The sequence below is a fragment of the Mycteria americana genome, chromosome 1 (assembly GCF_035582795.1).
Source record: "Mycteria americana isolate JAX WOST 10 ecotype Jacksonville Zoo and Gardens chromosome 1, USCA_MyAme_1.0, whole genome shotgun sequence".
Classification (NCBI taxonomy): domain Eukaryota; kingdom Metazoa; phylum Chordata; class Aves; order Ciconiiformes; family Ciconiidae; genus Mycteria; species Mycteria americana.
The window spans coordinates 178007742-178024297 of record NC_134365.1 but is presented as its reverse complement, the minus strand read 5'-3'; the positions used below and the strand labels follow the sequence as shown (position 1 = coordinate 178024297).

General features: G+C 36.5%; 1 protein-coding gene across 2 annotated transcripts in view; it reads left to right on the top strand.

Annotated features, from left to right (window-relative positions):
- Positions 1-16556, top strand: part of KLHL1 (kelch like family member 1) — a 251190-nt gene that overhangs the window by 166678 nt on the left and 67956 nt on the right. For both annotated transcript variants that reach the window (XM_075491973.1, XM_075491972.1), the window contains one exon: positions 6699-6885. In XM_075491973.1, the coding sequence (XP_075348088.1) occupies positions 6699-6885 (187 nt within the window). The remainder of the gene's footprint in view (positions 1-6698; positions 6886-16556) is intronic.

Sequence of the window (16556 nt, the reverse complement as noted above, 5' to 3'; positions counted from 1 at the left end):
TTAATTTCAACTTTTTTTTTCCCCCCTCTATCACAGGGTTTAGCCATTAGGACAGTCAGAAATACACTGTTTATCACAAGTCACCCATGTGCTAAAATAAATGGGTAGGAGGGAGGAATTAATAGTTTTCTCAAAATTATTTTTCCCATATCTTCACAGTTGGGAAAAGGTCTATCTTTTACCCCATAAGATTTTTTTTTTCTTTTACTTTTACTGTTACTTTTTTAGTTAGTTACTTTTTTGTTGTTGACAAAAAAATATTATTATTCGGCCATTTAGTAAAACTTTTTTTTTTTTTTACGGAAATAAACACAGGTTTCTGTCTGCTTTTAAAGTTTCATTTAGAAATGTTTTTTTCATTTCTAGGATGAATTTCTAATCAGAAAGAAAAAGAGGTTTAACCTTTATTTGTGGTTAGTGCATGAAATCTCAGAATTTTGGGGCAGGACAGTGTTCACTGATTATCACTTCTTTATTTGAAACACCTGGCAACTGAGTTAGAAGATCTCATAGATATAAATATTTGCTTTAAGAGCCTAGGCACAAGCTGGAACATCAGAATAAAGAAGTAACTGTCTGATAGGAAGTCACGAAATATGATTGTTAGACTTTGATCCTTACTGATATAATAAGCTTGCCATAAAAAAAACCTTGTCATCAATTCCATTAATTCCATTAAGCATTAGAAAGTATAGGTAACAATATATTACCTCAAATTTGTGGAGAGGAAACCAATAATTTGATTCCTCAGCTTTGTTGTGCCTGTATTTTGTTAAATTAATTGTTGACAGAGAACACTGTTTGGTTCAGAAGTCCTAAATGTACATTAAATCATTTTGCAAGAGAAGACGTCATCCTACCTAAACTCTGAACGTGATTTGTCTTCAGGTCTTTGATTTTTGATCTACTGAGTAGTGTGCTGAGAACTTCAAAGGGAAAAAAATCACAAAAATCATATATTAAAAATCTTAATATTATGAAATATAAATTAACCTAGTGTTATGAAATATACTGACTACCACTTTTTCTTAGCACACTTTAATACTCGTATTTAGTAACATGAATTTTGTAATACCCAACACCAGAACATGCACACACACATATACATACAAATCCTTATCATATCTAACATACAAAATGCTGCCTTTTAATTTCTTGACAATCTAAAGTTTCTGAGCCCTTCCATTGATATTGTGGGTGCCAAGATTATAAGGATACACTCTTTAGAAAGTTGTTAAAAATAATAACTTAAATACCTTCGTAAGAATTACATTTTCCTCTACACACTAGGGAAGGTAAATACATTTGAAAATAAATTGGACTCTAATTATAGAATCACTTTTCTTGTTGCTCAACTTAGATTAAGAAATACAGTAAAAATTCCAGTGATTTTTCTACTACTCTTGTACTGACCCTAGGTCAACAATATTAAATGTAAAAACATATAGAAATGCTGTATTTTGCATAATACCATTACAGTCAATGTGAAAACACTCACCAGCTATGAGGGAAGAGAATAGAATCTTGATATTTAAATTCATGAGGTTAGGTGTGAAAGTAGTATATGTTAGATCATAATACAGTTCAACAAATATGTCAGAGTGGTATACATTTTAATGCACGTCCTGATAAAATTTTAAGGGGCTGCCATTTTGACTGAAAATAGCAGACTTTGGGAGCTGGCCGTTTTCCTGTAAAAAAAGAAGTCAATATCAAAGTTTAAGAATATTTTCAAGTATAATTTATTTCACATGCAATTTATTTGCAAACATTTATATCAAGCTATTAATCTCCACCATGTATAGTGGCCTCTTTTAAAAATACTTCCATCAAGAAACACAAATGTCTCTGCTGATTTTTGCATGTGTCTATTTCTGTTCTGCCTGTACCTCATACTATTTTACTAAGACTCTTGACAACCCAGCATCTTGAGCCTTCAGCCACAAAGCACTTATATTATAGATGTAAGTATACATTGTTTTAAGCTGACCATAAACATGCCTGTTTAGTGAACTTGTTTTTCCAAAAGAGGCTTTTTCTTGTTAAAATTATCTGAAATCTAGACACAGGCTGAGGAGTAAATTTTCAATATAAGACAATTACGTATATGATATTGGTTCCCTCTTACTGAATTTCGGTGGTCATAGGCATATGGCCTTGGAGTATATAGATCAGTAGAAACTGATTAGTTTAAAAGATACATATATGCTAGGGAGATGCCAGAATGGGAGTTTGTGACAAATTTAAAAGAGCAGCAGGTTTAAGTTCAAATATTTTTCGGTAACATTTCTCTGATACTGGATTCATATTAGCCAATCTCAATATTTTTCTTGGTTTTCCAGTCAGTTATTTATTATTCTGCTGCCGCTGTTTCGATGATGTTTTAGTAGTTTCTTATTACAATAATCATGCACATTTATAAAAATGAATATGATACATACTGTTCTTTTATTAGAAAATAATAGCAAATATAGTTTTGGAAAACAAATATATGGAGGGATTTCTATGCCTCGTTTTCCATGTAATATTAGAAAAGTGCTTGTCCTACTAGACATAGAAAGTTGATATGACAATTTTCAAAAATCTAATCTGCCTAAATGAAGGAAAGCATGAGAGCCATTTGTTATTGATTGGGAGGAAAAACTTCAGACCTCATCCTTCACTTATTGTTACATGAATCCAGATTTGACACACTGACAGATTTATTCAGAGATCTTGAAAGATAATTTAAGTCCCCAAAATATATCAATACATACATTTTCAGCCCCTTTGTATCTTATCTGTCTTTTCCTTTCATACATTTATTTTTAATTTTGTGATTGTGGGATGATTTGTGGTTGATGCATAATCTGTTTGCAAACATTTATATAAAGCTATTACCCTGGACCACTTTGAGTCATGTTTTCTGAAAACATTATCATGAAGGAACATAGCTCTCTTTGCTTTCACATTTTCATTCTTTTAACTTTCTTGTATCTTAAGTGGTAAGGCAACACCATTGTGTTTGTTCCATAGGTTTAGTGACCAAAATAAATATTTTATGTTTGGTTTAGCCTTGTTAATTGTAATTTGCAATATAGCATGTATTCATTATAGCATTTACTTTCACATCCTGATAAGGAGAATACATTAATATTAGGATTACTACATTTAAGATATTGTAAATTTATTATTTATGCAATCCTTGTGCAAACTAATAAAACCCATGGTTTCCTTTGTATTACCTGTTCCCTTGGCAAGCTTACTACTTGATATGACCCTAGGGGCTTTGTATCTATTGGTAGCTTTCCTATGCTAGATTATCACACTTTTAGTCTTATTCCTTCTCCCTGAACTCAGCTCAATTACTTTATGGTAAGGGCTCTTTGTACCTTTCTGTGTCTCCTTCTAATTTCTCTTTCCCTCTTCCATTTTTTTTTGTTTCCCACCTGTTTTTCTCTTTCATGGTATCAATACATGGACATTTGATGATACCAGATATCCAGGAAGATGGGCAGAGCCAAACATGATGTGTACTGTCATATGAAATGTGCCAGAGGTTTTCAGTGCACAACAGACAGCTTAAAACTGTCAAATTTGCTAACCAGAGGCTAATGTTTTAATAATGTAAACTGGATTTCATCCATTTTTGCCTAGAACTTCACTGAACATCAGTGTGACTCAAACTATCCACAAGTTTTTTCATTCATGATTAGCCCATGGAGAACACCTCATATCCTTGCTAGTTCAGGCAGCTAGATTTAATTAAATAAAAATAAGAATTTAAAAAAAATCCTTTCATTTCTTCAGCTAAAATATATGGAATTTGTGTTAGCACAGAAAATAATGAAATACCCAGTCTTCCACTGCAATGCATAGTCTCCTCAACTTAGAGTTTGCTCTGCAATGTAATAATAGAATCAAACTTTCCGGTTATACCAACTTTCCCATGGACTACGGGTACCTAAGTTAGAGACCAATGACAAATGAAATCCTCCTTCACTCTAGAAGTCCATGATTATTAATAGCACAAATCTTGTTAATCCTATAGTAACCTTTCTGCATTGCCCCATAGCTTTTGTGCATATATTAAAGATGATACTTTAATTTTCAATACACAAGATATGAGTAGCATTTGACCCACTCAAAATTCCCAATAACTGCATTTCTACAATTTTAATATAGATAAATTTAATATAATGCACCTGGAGAACAAACAATAATAGTAAATAAATAAGGAAATAGAAAAAAGCCAACCTTAAACTTCAAATTTAAAATCATAGGTTTTAGGTTGGCCACTTCCATTCAGGAGTGAAATTTTGGGTCTATGAAATACGAATTTCTGGAAAAGTCAGCTTGAAGCTCTGTGGTAGTCAAAAAGACAAAATCAAAAGTTAAAAGTTATTAGGAAAGAAAAACATAACAAAGCAGAGCACATGCCACCATAGTAGTTCACGGTTTACCAGTATCTTGAATACTGTGTGCAGTTCTCCCTTCCCAAAAAGAATCTAACAGAACTGAAAGGTTCAGAAACAGCCAACAAGGGAGATAAAAGATATTAATCTTCTTTCATATAAGCAATGATTAGCTAAGCTAAGGTTCCTCAGTCTAGAAGACAGTCAACTAATGGAGAATATGTCTGAAGACTAGAACATTATAAGGAACTTGGTATAGTAGGGCTCAATTATTCATTTTCTCTTTCAATAGAAGAATTAGGGGGTACCGAATGAAAGAAATGAATGAAACAAATTGAGTGAAAGCAAATGAAGCAACAAGAGCCAGGTTCAAAACAGAGGGAGGTAAGCCTTCATATACAGCTAGTGATAGGCCAAATTAGTTGTGAAAACATATTGTAGATGCAACAAATTTACATGACTTCAAAGGAAGATTGAACTAGTTCATGGAAGATAAGGTCCCTAAGAATTACAAAATGCATAGAAAAGACATCCACCTTAGAACGTCCCTGATCTGAAAGTTGGACATTGGGGGAATATTAAGGGGAATTACTATATATTTGAAAACAGTCTTATGGCTTGCTCCCTAGGCATTGACTTATGGCCACGGTTGGAGACATATTTTGTCAGGCTAAATGAACCTCCTTATTAATTTCTTTTAATGAGCAGGTCTATTGTCTGTTAGGTCATCAGCCATGTAAAATAAGAGTTCTGGATCACTAGTTGAGATACTGCAGTGTGTAATGCCTTTCTTTGGACCTGAATAGATTAATTTCATGACTGACACCTAAAATCAGAAGCAGGAGCCTGCTGTCTACACGTACAAGCGATTAATATTTTAGATGTCACAGAACATGTGTTATCTGCAAAAGGCTGACAGATTGACAAAGGACATTCATGCATTCTTCAGCAGCCATCGAAGTCCAGATGAAAGAGCTGAGAGTCCTTAAAAGCAATCCAGCTGCCTGTGTTTAGGCAACTGCAAAGCAGTTTGCATATATTTGCATATATGTGTCTGTGAGGGAGGTATCTCCTCATAGACTCTGGGAACTAAAATCTCCTGCTTCCTGGCCTTCACCCACTTCTCTGAAAATGATTGGGTCTCCCAGATAGGTGTTCTATCAGATCTAGGAATCTACCAGACTGTACAGATATGCTGCCATATGCAATTAAAACCTGCTCTAATTTGATAGTCAGCAGAATATAGGGATCAGCATCCAGACATAATGCACAGTTGCCTAAACATAAACATTGAGAGTTCGATTGACTTCAGATGCCTTAGGGTATCTGAGATATCTACATGAGTCTGGCAGATACAACACAAAATCTGCATAAGCATTGCACTCTTCTAGCCTGACATCAGCAAGATCACAGAATCACAGAATCATTCAGGTGGGAGTAGACCTCAGGAGGTATCTAGTCCAACCTCCTGCTCAAAGCTGGGTCAGCTGTGAGGTTAAACCAGGTTGCTTAGTCCAATGGGATCTTGAAAACTTATAGGGTGATTTACAGCATCTCAACAGCTAGTAGATATGTACGTACAGGCAAGTGAATCAAACACTTAACATTTACAACTTGTAGCCTTCTTCCTTGGAAATGTAGTAGAATATTCTTTCAGCTGTCTGCACTAAGCATCTGTTTTGGTAACTACTATTATCGTTTCTATGCCAATTGTAAAGATCATTACATTATCTGGATTATTAATAGTTAATTTTGCCAATAATACAGCAAAACAATAGATTCAAAACTTGCACAAGCAAGTTCTTTTGGTTTTGTTTTTATTTTGGTTTGGTTTTTTTGTTGGGTTTGTTGTTAGTTTTTTTTGGTTGGTTGGTTGGTTTTAAAAATAAGGGATGTTCTTGGAAAGTATTACATAAAATACTGTAGAATGTTGTTATGGTATATGACTGCACATTCAAGATGCTTGCAAAGAGATGCCATCTGGATCCTTTCAGTGTTATGTTGGAAACCATTAAAAATAAGTCAGGCTGTAGCCTACAAAAGAATACTTAATTTTCTTCAGTGTCTTCAGTAAGAGAGTAGGTGATAGTGAAATAGTGATCTAAAAGTTGCCTGTAGTCTTTTAAAAATCAACTAAATACTTATTTTCCTGTCCCTCTTCCAAAAAAAATAGCCCTGCAAACCCCTGTATTCTACAATGAAGTGATGTACTTATGACATCTGTTTTGTGATCTTCTCTCATTGCATGGTATTGCTTTTCTAGGACTTTCTAGCATTTTTGATTCATGATCATGTCATTCACAGATATTGGCTGACCTAGAAAACCATGCGCTTTTTAAGGATGACCTAGAATGCCAGAAGCTTATTCTGGAAGCCATGAAATACCATCTTTTACCAGAGAGAAGAACTCTCATGCAAAGTCCAAGAACTAAACCTAGAAAATCTACAGTTGGGACACTTTATGCTGTTGGAGGAATGGATAACAACAAAGGTATTAGAGGATATTTGTTACTTTATAAAAGTTATATTTTGCATTTTCTTTATTAGAAAACAGTGAAATAACTTTCTATTTCAAGACTGGGCTGGGGCTGTCTAAGTCAGTCAAGAAATGCTGCCAAGATTTTTGGTGCAATGAATATCTACCGATATTTAAGGAAAAATATACTGTTAGACAAAAGAAACTGAGTTTTGAGTTCATTCTTTGTTCAAAATGATTATAATTTCCAAAAGGAATTTTAACAAAAAACCTAGAGTGACATTAATTTACCTTAGTTTTAGCTCTCTAGAAATTATGGTTCATTTATAACTAAGTCAAATATGTAAGCACCTTTTCTAATCAATTAAAAAAGGCAGTTTAATATGCAGTGTATTCCATCCTTAAGTAGTTTTCTGAAATATTATGGATGATTCATATTCTTCTGATGCAGAAATGTATTGATTGTCTAGAGAAAAAGCCTAGACAACTAGTTTAAACTAGATTACTACTTTGTCAACAGCTAAAGGAAGGTGAAATTATCCCCATCTTACTGTGAAGAAAAGTAGGAAGGAGTGGAAATTTTATTGAAGTATTTTATTGTTATTTGTTGGGAATAGGAATTATGATGATGTGTTTTTATTTCTGCTAAGTGGTCTAATCCACTGATTTCTTGAATGGAATGAAATAAAATATTTGAAGTAAAATCTACCTGTGTTATAAGACTATATACCCAGAAAGGTTTTTATTTTTTTTTCTTGAAATTCACTAACAATTCCACAGTATCTTACATTTTCATGTCCATATTTATGGACTGAAAAATATACCTTCAGAAACATTAGTTCTAATATAAAATAAACTACCTCTTAAAAAAAAAGTGTAGTATAAAATTAGAGCTTCAGTATTTCACAACTCTGTTTCTAGATGTATTTATTGCAGTTGTTTTACTAAATAGCTGTGGCAATATCATCTGCAAAAGGACATGGCATTTTTTTCCCATAAAATGCCATTTTTCCCATAAAATGCCATTTTTTACCAATGAGCAAGATGTATGACATCTGTGCTTGTGTGAAAAAGAAATGTGGAGAGAACAGAAAAATGTTGAGGAAAGAACTAATAAGTATATTTTCTTATTATAGCTGTGGATTATTTTTGTCCTTTTAACATTTATAAATGTTTGTGTAGCTAAATGTTAGGCATGGTTTTACACAGAACATTGCCTTTGGATCATAAAATATCTGAAATACAAATTTCCTCTTAGGACAAATGGCGACAAACACTTTAAGTATTCGGGTAGGGGAAATGACCATAAACCCAATTTAGGTGCAGCTGTATTTGTTCTAGCTTACTATACAGATTGGTTCCTGGTTCACATAGCACAGCAAAATACAGAAATATTTAGGAAGAGAGCACAGAGCGTAGCACCGTCGCAGCATCAACACGCAGCCTGTTTTGCAGATTCAGGTCAGGCAGAAGCGGTTTATTTCAGCCTCTGTTGGTACGAACTCTGACTGAAACCAAAAGTACCAGGGCTTATATACATTTACAGCAGATAAAAACTGCTTTGAGAAGGGGCCTGGTGTGGCAGAGCAGCATCTGCATAGTAGGAGCCTTTGTTACAGCCGATGTAATGTGTATTCCCAGTAACTCAGGATCTGCAGCTGTGCAGCCTCGACTTGCATCTGCTCAGCTCATCCCTCTTGTGATGCTGCTGTGTCCTTGTCTAGTTTTTAGGACCAGCAAGGCTCTTCTTCCTCATGTCAGTTCAGGACGCCTGAGTGCTGTTTGCATATTTTGAAGAGTCACTGTGATTTCCTAAAGCACGCCTCAATATTTGGGCCGTGAGATGGTGCTGATACTGTATTATTTCTCCTCAATAATTTTTTTTTTTTTTCCCCCACAACTTTCTCCACTGAAATGCTGACATGGATGATTGCAATTCACAATGATGTATTTTTAATGTCTCCTGGTGTTTGCTACCAAATATGAAACAGTTACATATAAGAACTAGATGAGCTAAGCAAATTAGCAGTTTATTAGCTAGCAGATAAAACAGTGGGCAAGTGCTAGTGTTATGAAAGTATGTGCAGGTTATGTGGCCCATTGCATAAAAAGTAGCCTAGCATGCTAAATCAAGTTTGTTTTGAATTTCTTCTATAGTTTTTTTCCTTTCCATAAAAAAGAGGTGATAATTAAACTGAAAGAATCAGTGACTGGAATTTTGCCTGACGTGAAAAGTTAACGCAGCATAGTACTAACTGGATAGAATTAAAAGGAACAAAATTAGAACATTTTGTAATTTTAATTTCCTAAATGTACAAAACCTCATTTAAATCTCTGTTTCTACACACCTTTGTTTATTTATTCATTTAATTTGAAAGGCACACATCAGAAACAGATTCTTTCTATATGTTTACATTAATAGAATGAGATGTATTAATAGATTAGACGTATATGCTTCTGACAGTGTTCCATTCACCTTATCCATTCATATCATCACACTGTCTTCTGTAATTTGGATTAGCAGGATTTAATAATCTAGTAGTATACAAAAGCTGTCTAGGTGCACATATAAAGGAGGATACTAGACTGAAATAAATGAGTAAATGCAAGAAGTGAACATACAACAGTTTGTAAGAATGGTAAAACACTGACTTCTTGCAGCTGTCTTGGAATCCCAAATGCAGAACAAAAACCATGTGATAGAACATGATGTATGCGGTCTGTGTTAGATAGTGCCATGGAAGATTATGATGAGGAAAATATGCTTGCACAGCGAGAGGAAACTTGTATAAATAATTGAGTAGTATTATATTGATGGCAGAATGCTGATTGATCTCTCATGAGGTGTTCTAACCGGTCTCACTACCTAGCAAGTAGAATAATAAGGGACAAGGAGAATCTGCAAAAAAAGAAAACTAAAGAAAAAAAAAGTGTCGGGGTAACCATGATCCAAAAACACTGGTATATATTACTTTTGGAATAGTCCTAGATTAGTTCATCAAAGTGCTAGATTAGTTCATTATTTACTGGATCACAGTCTTTAAGTAAATACAAGGGAAAAAGAAATTAAAAAATACATGAGCAAGAATGTGACATAAAAATGTGACAGGTCATTAACAGAGGGAAAAGTTGATTTCCTGAAACAATGATATTAAATGTGTGGTTTTCATTAATCTTGTGATTAGATATAAAGCCTATCACAAAAATTGCGCTGATGGTACATGGGTGAGGTGCATCATTAGTCTGTATCAAGCAATATTAAAACTCTTTTCATTATTATTTAGATTTTTTTAAGAAAGATCTTTGATATCACCAGAGATGTATTAAAAAATGAATCTTTTGAAATGTGAAATTATGAGGACTCCAATCATTGTCCCTTAAACTCCCATGTTGCATATTTTGCCTTTTCTTTAATGGTTTTCAATCATTTGTAATAATGCTTATTTCTTTACAAACATGGTTTATCACATGTGGTTTATTACTTACACATCATTATTCCACCGGAATGTCATCTAACATGGCTACGTGAAGTTACTCTTTTGCTCTGGTGAACATCGAAGATGTCCTTGTTTTTCTGGGCTTTTTTTTTTTTTTTAGTTTCTAGCAAGACATTTCTCACAGCATACTTCACTTAAACCTTATTTATTTTAATTCTATATTTTTCATTCTCATATAGGCATACTTTTTTAAATACTGAAAGAAATATTGGACAACCTATTGTAAATACTGTAAATAAAGGCAGGAATAGGGAAAGATCACATTTTTCCTCTTAGGTAATTCTTCTTGCTCTTTAAGATACGTGTCTGAGATGTCTATAACTTGAAAATCTATCTATCTATCTATCTCCTTCATCTTCAGTTTAGTAGGAATTATTAAAAAAAAAGTAAAATCCATCAAGATTATTTTGTGGCACTTTGCAAGTTGTGGCAATTACTACAAACCACTTTGTCTTCACACACATAAAACATTTGACAGCATTCATTATCTATTAATTTGATGTACATAACTATCTTGAGAAAACATCTTATCTTCATCTTTCTTACATTTTCATTCAAAATATTCAACGCACAGTAACTGAGTTTGGTTTTCAGAATGTGAGTCCTTGTAGTCCTTGTATTTGTATAATAGACAAACAGCAAAAACCTACTTAAGAAGGTATAGTATTTTCTTAAAAAAAAAAAGGAAAAAAAAATTGCCAATGTGTTTATTACAGAACATTTCTCCCTGGTGTGCCTTTTGAAATATTTTATATAAATATACATGCTTTGTAAGTATACATAGATGTATTTGTATATATACTCATATATACAAGTAATGTGAATTATTGAGGTGTTCTCTTAAAAGTTTGAGACTGTAGCATGGTAAAATACCCCACCCTATCTGTTGTACTTAAGCCATTCCTTAATCCAGCATGCAAATGAATTCACGGCTAGGGCTTCCTGCCATGACAATCTAGTAATGATACATTGTCTTCATAATATATTTTTGTTAATTTTTTTTTTTAAGAAGAACTTGCTACGTTTTCTTATTCCTATTCAGATATTAGAATTCAAGTAAATAGTTGCATGCTTGCAAACTTTTAAGGAAAGTTAGGAATGGGCACTGGCTCCAGCTGCCCCAGCCCAGGACCCTCCTGCGCAGCTGCTGGAGCCCAGCATGGTGCCCCCAAGGACTCAGGGTCTCTCTTGGGCTGAGGGATGCATCTGCCGTTTTCCCATTAGCAGGGTCAACCAGTAGCGAAGGTAAGCATGTGTCCCAGAGACAGGCACAAACACACAGACACACAGAGGACATGGCCATGGCCGGTCACACAGATGGCCACAGACAAGGCGCTGCCCCCAGCAGCACCCACATTGAGGACTCTCACCAGACACAGGCACAGGCAGCCACGTCCCCTCCTCCTCCTGGGCTGGCAGAGGCAGAAGGTCACTGGTGCAGCACACACACCAACTCTCCAGGTTCACAAGCACACGCACATTCGCGGATCCCCAAGTACCAGCCCCTCTGCCCTCCTCACTCACACTGGTCCCCCCCAGTAGCTGGTTTTCAGGATGCAGCCCCAGTAGCTGGAGGTTAGAAACCCTCCAGTAGCTGAGACCACAGGCCAGGGGCACCCACAGCCCCAGTCTGACTCCAGGAGCTGCCCCTGTGAAGCAGGAACATAAACGTGCTGTTATTACTCATGAGATAAGTAGATGTTTACAAAAGATGAACTGGGAAGCGAGAAATGGACTGTCCCTTTTGCAATCCTGCTCTTTTTATTGATAACATCATATATCTGTCCTCACCAGTCCTCTGTATGAGTTTCTTCTGCCTTTAGTGCTAGTTTGTTTTCACCTGTATGTTTTCCATGAGGACATTTGTTATGTTAAATTGAAGAATCATGTAGTCATAGCCTTAAAATACCTCAGGAGGATGATAAACTAAAATAAATTATGCCTCTGACATTCCAAGCAGCTGTCTGCCTACCACTTTTAGTCAGACATCTAAAACCATCCTCTGAAATCTTGCCTGCACTATTTAAGTAACAGTTCTGCCTCAGCCACACAATTCCAGTGTTTTCAAATATTGTGAGTGATTTTACTGAGATAATGATTGTAATGTGATGTTTACTCAGTTCCATGAAATATATTTTAGTAATCTTTCTTATAATTTCTGGAGTCCATTTTTTCCAAAAAATGAACGTGTAGGTTTTTTTTTTAAACATAAAAATATGTGTTGGTATAATCCAGTGTTTTCCCAGTCATTCTCTAGCTAGCAATGGGAAACAATTATAGCATAATTTACCTTAACTGTAAAATGCACTAATAAACAAGTAATACTCCATTAGCTTTAGGTCAACACTGTGTACCAATGACCATCTCTGTTTTCCTTTTTTTACGCTTTTTGGAAGATTCATCAGGGAAATAATAAAGGAATATATAAATAGGAACAACAACAAAAAAGTATGTCTCATCAGAGTCATCAACCTAGCATAGTAATGAGGTTGTCATCATGGTGGGGTTTTTTGAGAAAATTAGAACACCAAAGTGAAAGGCAGGCAGGCTATGCAGAATGAACAGCAGAATTTTTCAGTGTCTATATTGCAGATGTGCATCAAAAGTTACTTTTCATTTTAGATTGCTTCAATGGAACAGACAGAAGTTAGCTGTTTGTAAAAAAAAAAAAAAAATCCACTACTTTTTAAAACAGAAAACAAGGCAACTGATTTTAGGAGCCTTAGTTTATCTATTGCAGAAATTCATATTTTCAGTCATTTTAATATATTCTAAGAGTTCATCATTGTATATATGTTTGATAAACTGCAAAGGGATTATGATTTTTAGTTTTATTCACACAATAATAAACTGAAACTGAAATGAACTGTTTCAATTCCTAAGAAATATATATGTTCTATTTAGCTGGCAACACAACATTCTGGACAGAGGAATCATAATTAATTAAATAACATTAAGTAACCTCATGAAGTTCAACATGGGGAAGTGCAAAGTCCTGCGCCTGGGGAGGAACAACCCCAGGCACCAGTACATTCTGGGGGCCACCCAGCTGGAAAGCAGCTTGGCAGAAAAGGACCTGGGGTCCTGGTGGACACCAAGTTGAACATGAGACAGTGTGCCCTTGCCACAAAGAAGGCTAATGGAGCCCTGGGCTGCATTAGGCAAAGTACTGCCAGCAGGTCAAGGGAGGAGATCCTTCCCCTCTGCTCAGCACTGGTGAGGCCACACCTGGAGTGCTGTGGCCAGTTCTGGGCTTCCCAGTACAAGAGTGATAAGGAGCTGCTAGAGACTCCAATGAAGGGCCACAAAGGTAATGAAAAGACTGGAGCATCTCTCCTATGCTGAAAAGCTGAGAGCGGTGGGACTGTTCAGCCCAGAGGAGAGAAGGCTCAGGGGGGATCTTACCAATGTATATAAATACCTGAAGGGAGGATGCAAAGAGGACAGAGACAGGTTCTTCTCGGTGGCCAGTGACAGGATCAGACGCAACGGGCACAAACTGAAACACAGGGTTTTCCCTCTGAACATCAGGAAACACTTTTTAACTGTGAGGGTGACTGAGCACTGGCACAGGTTGCCCAGAGAGGCTGTGGAGTCTCCAACCTTGAAGATATTCAAAACTGTCTAGACAAGATCCTGGGCAACTAGCTGTAGGTGGCCCTGCTTGTGCAGGGACCTCCAGGGACCTTCCAGCCTCGACTGTTCTGTGATTTTGTGATTCTATAACATAGCATAATTGTTGAGTAAAGGTGGAGCTTGGTTAATTACTTCACCAGAGGAATATGAAATACACTGGCTAATGACTGATGAGATAATTAAATGTATAAATCACACTAAAATTCTCTTCTCATCCAGTTCTTATAAGTGTTAACATTATTATTTGTCTCTTTTCACTCCTGTGAATTTTAATGTGTTCCAGAACATTCAGCCTCATAGGCTAATTTGCAGTTACAGTACTTTGATTTACATGTGCATTTCTGAATAGAAAAAAATCCAGATTGTAACACCATCTGGTAGTTTTTCAGTACTTATTTTGCATCACTTAATTTCTGGCATGTTTTCAGTGTAGTTAACTTCTGAAATTGCTGATTCAGTTACAGTTTGAAATAAAGAGAAGAACCTGAAACAATCTATTCTGAAGCCTGCACAGCTTCAAATATAAGGAAGAGCCAAAGTTATCACACAGAAGATAAATTTCATCATCCCACAAGCTCCTCACCTGGCCAGTCTGTTACCCTGATATTCACACCTGTTGCTACAACCTATGGGGTCAAGCAGACAGCACAAGAGGCTGCTGCCTTTTTGGGAATATTTAGGGGGTTATTCTCCCAAGAACACTCCTGTGTTGCACCTCATTACTTCCCTGCTGCTTACTGACTTTATTTTCTGACATTTACAGTGCAGATATTTTATCACGGATTCATAGAGTCATAGCAACATAGAATCATAGAATAGTTTGGGTTGGAAGGGACCTTTAAAGGTCATCTAGTCCAACCCGACTGCAATGAGCAGGGACATCTTCAACTAGATCAGATTGCTCAGAGCCCCATCCAACCTGACCTTGAATGTTTCCAGGGATGGGGCATCTACCACCTCTCTGGGCAACCTGTTCCAGTGTTTCACCACCGTCATTGTAAAAAATTGTAGATATATGTAGTCTAAATCTACCCTCTTTTAGTTTAAAACCATTACCCCTTGTCCTATCGCAAGAGTCCTTGCTAAAAAGTTTGTCCCCATCTTTCTTATAAGCTCCCTTTAAGTACTGGAAAGCTGCAATAAGGTCTCCCCGGAGCCTTCTCTTCTCCAGGCTGAACAACCCCAGCCCTCTCAGCCTTTTTTCATAGGAGAGGCGTTCCATCCCTCTGATCATTTTTGTGGCCCTCCTCTGGACCCGCTCCAACAGGTCCATGTCTTTCCTGTGCTGAGGGCTCTAGAGTTGGATGCAGTACTCCAGGTGGGGTCTTACCAGAGCAGAGTAGAGGGGCAGGTGATTACCTTCCTTGACCTGCTGGCCACAAAGTACACAGAAAAAAAAGATTAACATACACAGAAAAAAAGGAAATCTTGTATATGATCTAGAGAAGACACATGCATGGCAGCTTGGTAATTTAGAGAACCTCTATACTGTCAGAAACCTTAACTTCTTTCATACACTAGCCAATTTTTGTTCCCTGATCACCCAAGTTTCATTAATGGTTGTTACTACTGGGATTGGCTTTGGAGTAAACCGGATAGTTTGTTCCAGCAGAAATCCTGGATGTTGTTCTGGAGTCAGTTCACTGCTGGAACCACACTCAATAGCCAGTGTGGATAAGACTTCAAAAATGTTGGCATCTCCTGCCCCGTGTGGTCCTCCAGCTCTGTCTTGCACTTTCAGCCACCTCATAAATTGTCACGCTGAATTCCAGGAAATGCTCAAAAAAGCCATAGTTTCAGGCATGAGAACATCCAAGTAAGCTTCAGTACAGCTCTCACCTTATGTTTAACACTCTGAACTGGAAAAACAAATAAACAAACAAATTTGTCTCTTTCGACTACAGAAGGCACCATATAGAGCCCAGTGAATACTGAGCAATAGCTGGCTCCTATCCATACAAGTTAGGAAGTGCACCCTTTACAACAGGTTTACCTTAGAGGGAAGTAATTGAAGCAAAACAGAGTCTCCCAGGAACTGAGCCAACAGCTAACCAGTGCAGATGAGCATCTGTATAACTATAATGATAAATAATAAAAGAAGGCTGAGGATAATGGCAAATTGGTGCTATTGCAGCACCAAACTGCTCAGTTCACGTAGTTTAAACCAAATTACGATCAAAGCAGCTTATTGATTTACTTATGATACCTAATTAACTGGCAATCAGATGAACTATGTCTTTGGGATCAATATCAGTCATGCAGTAGATAAACTGCAATACCAGGCACTTACAAAATATGAATTAACTTCTTCAAATTTCTGAACACCCTCCTTGAGCAAATGCCCAAAAAATTCTAGTCGCAGACACACACGTGCACACACGTGCGCACACACATACACACACACAGATACACGCAGCCCCCCTCTCACCGTTTGTGCAGGTCACCATCACCACCTCCCCAGCGGTGGGAGCTCCTCTGGGTGCACACCCCTCCTGCAGGAGATGCAGTTGCCCCAGCATTTGCTGCTGTCGACATGTAGAACTTTTTATTGTT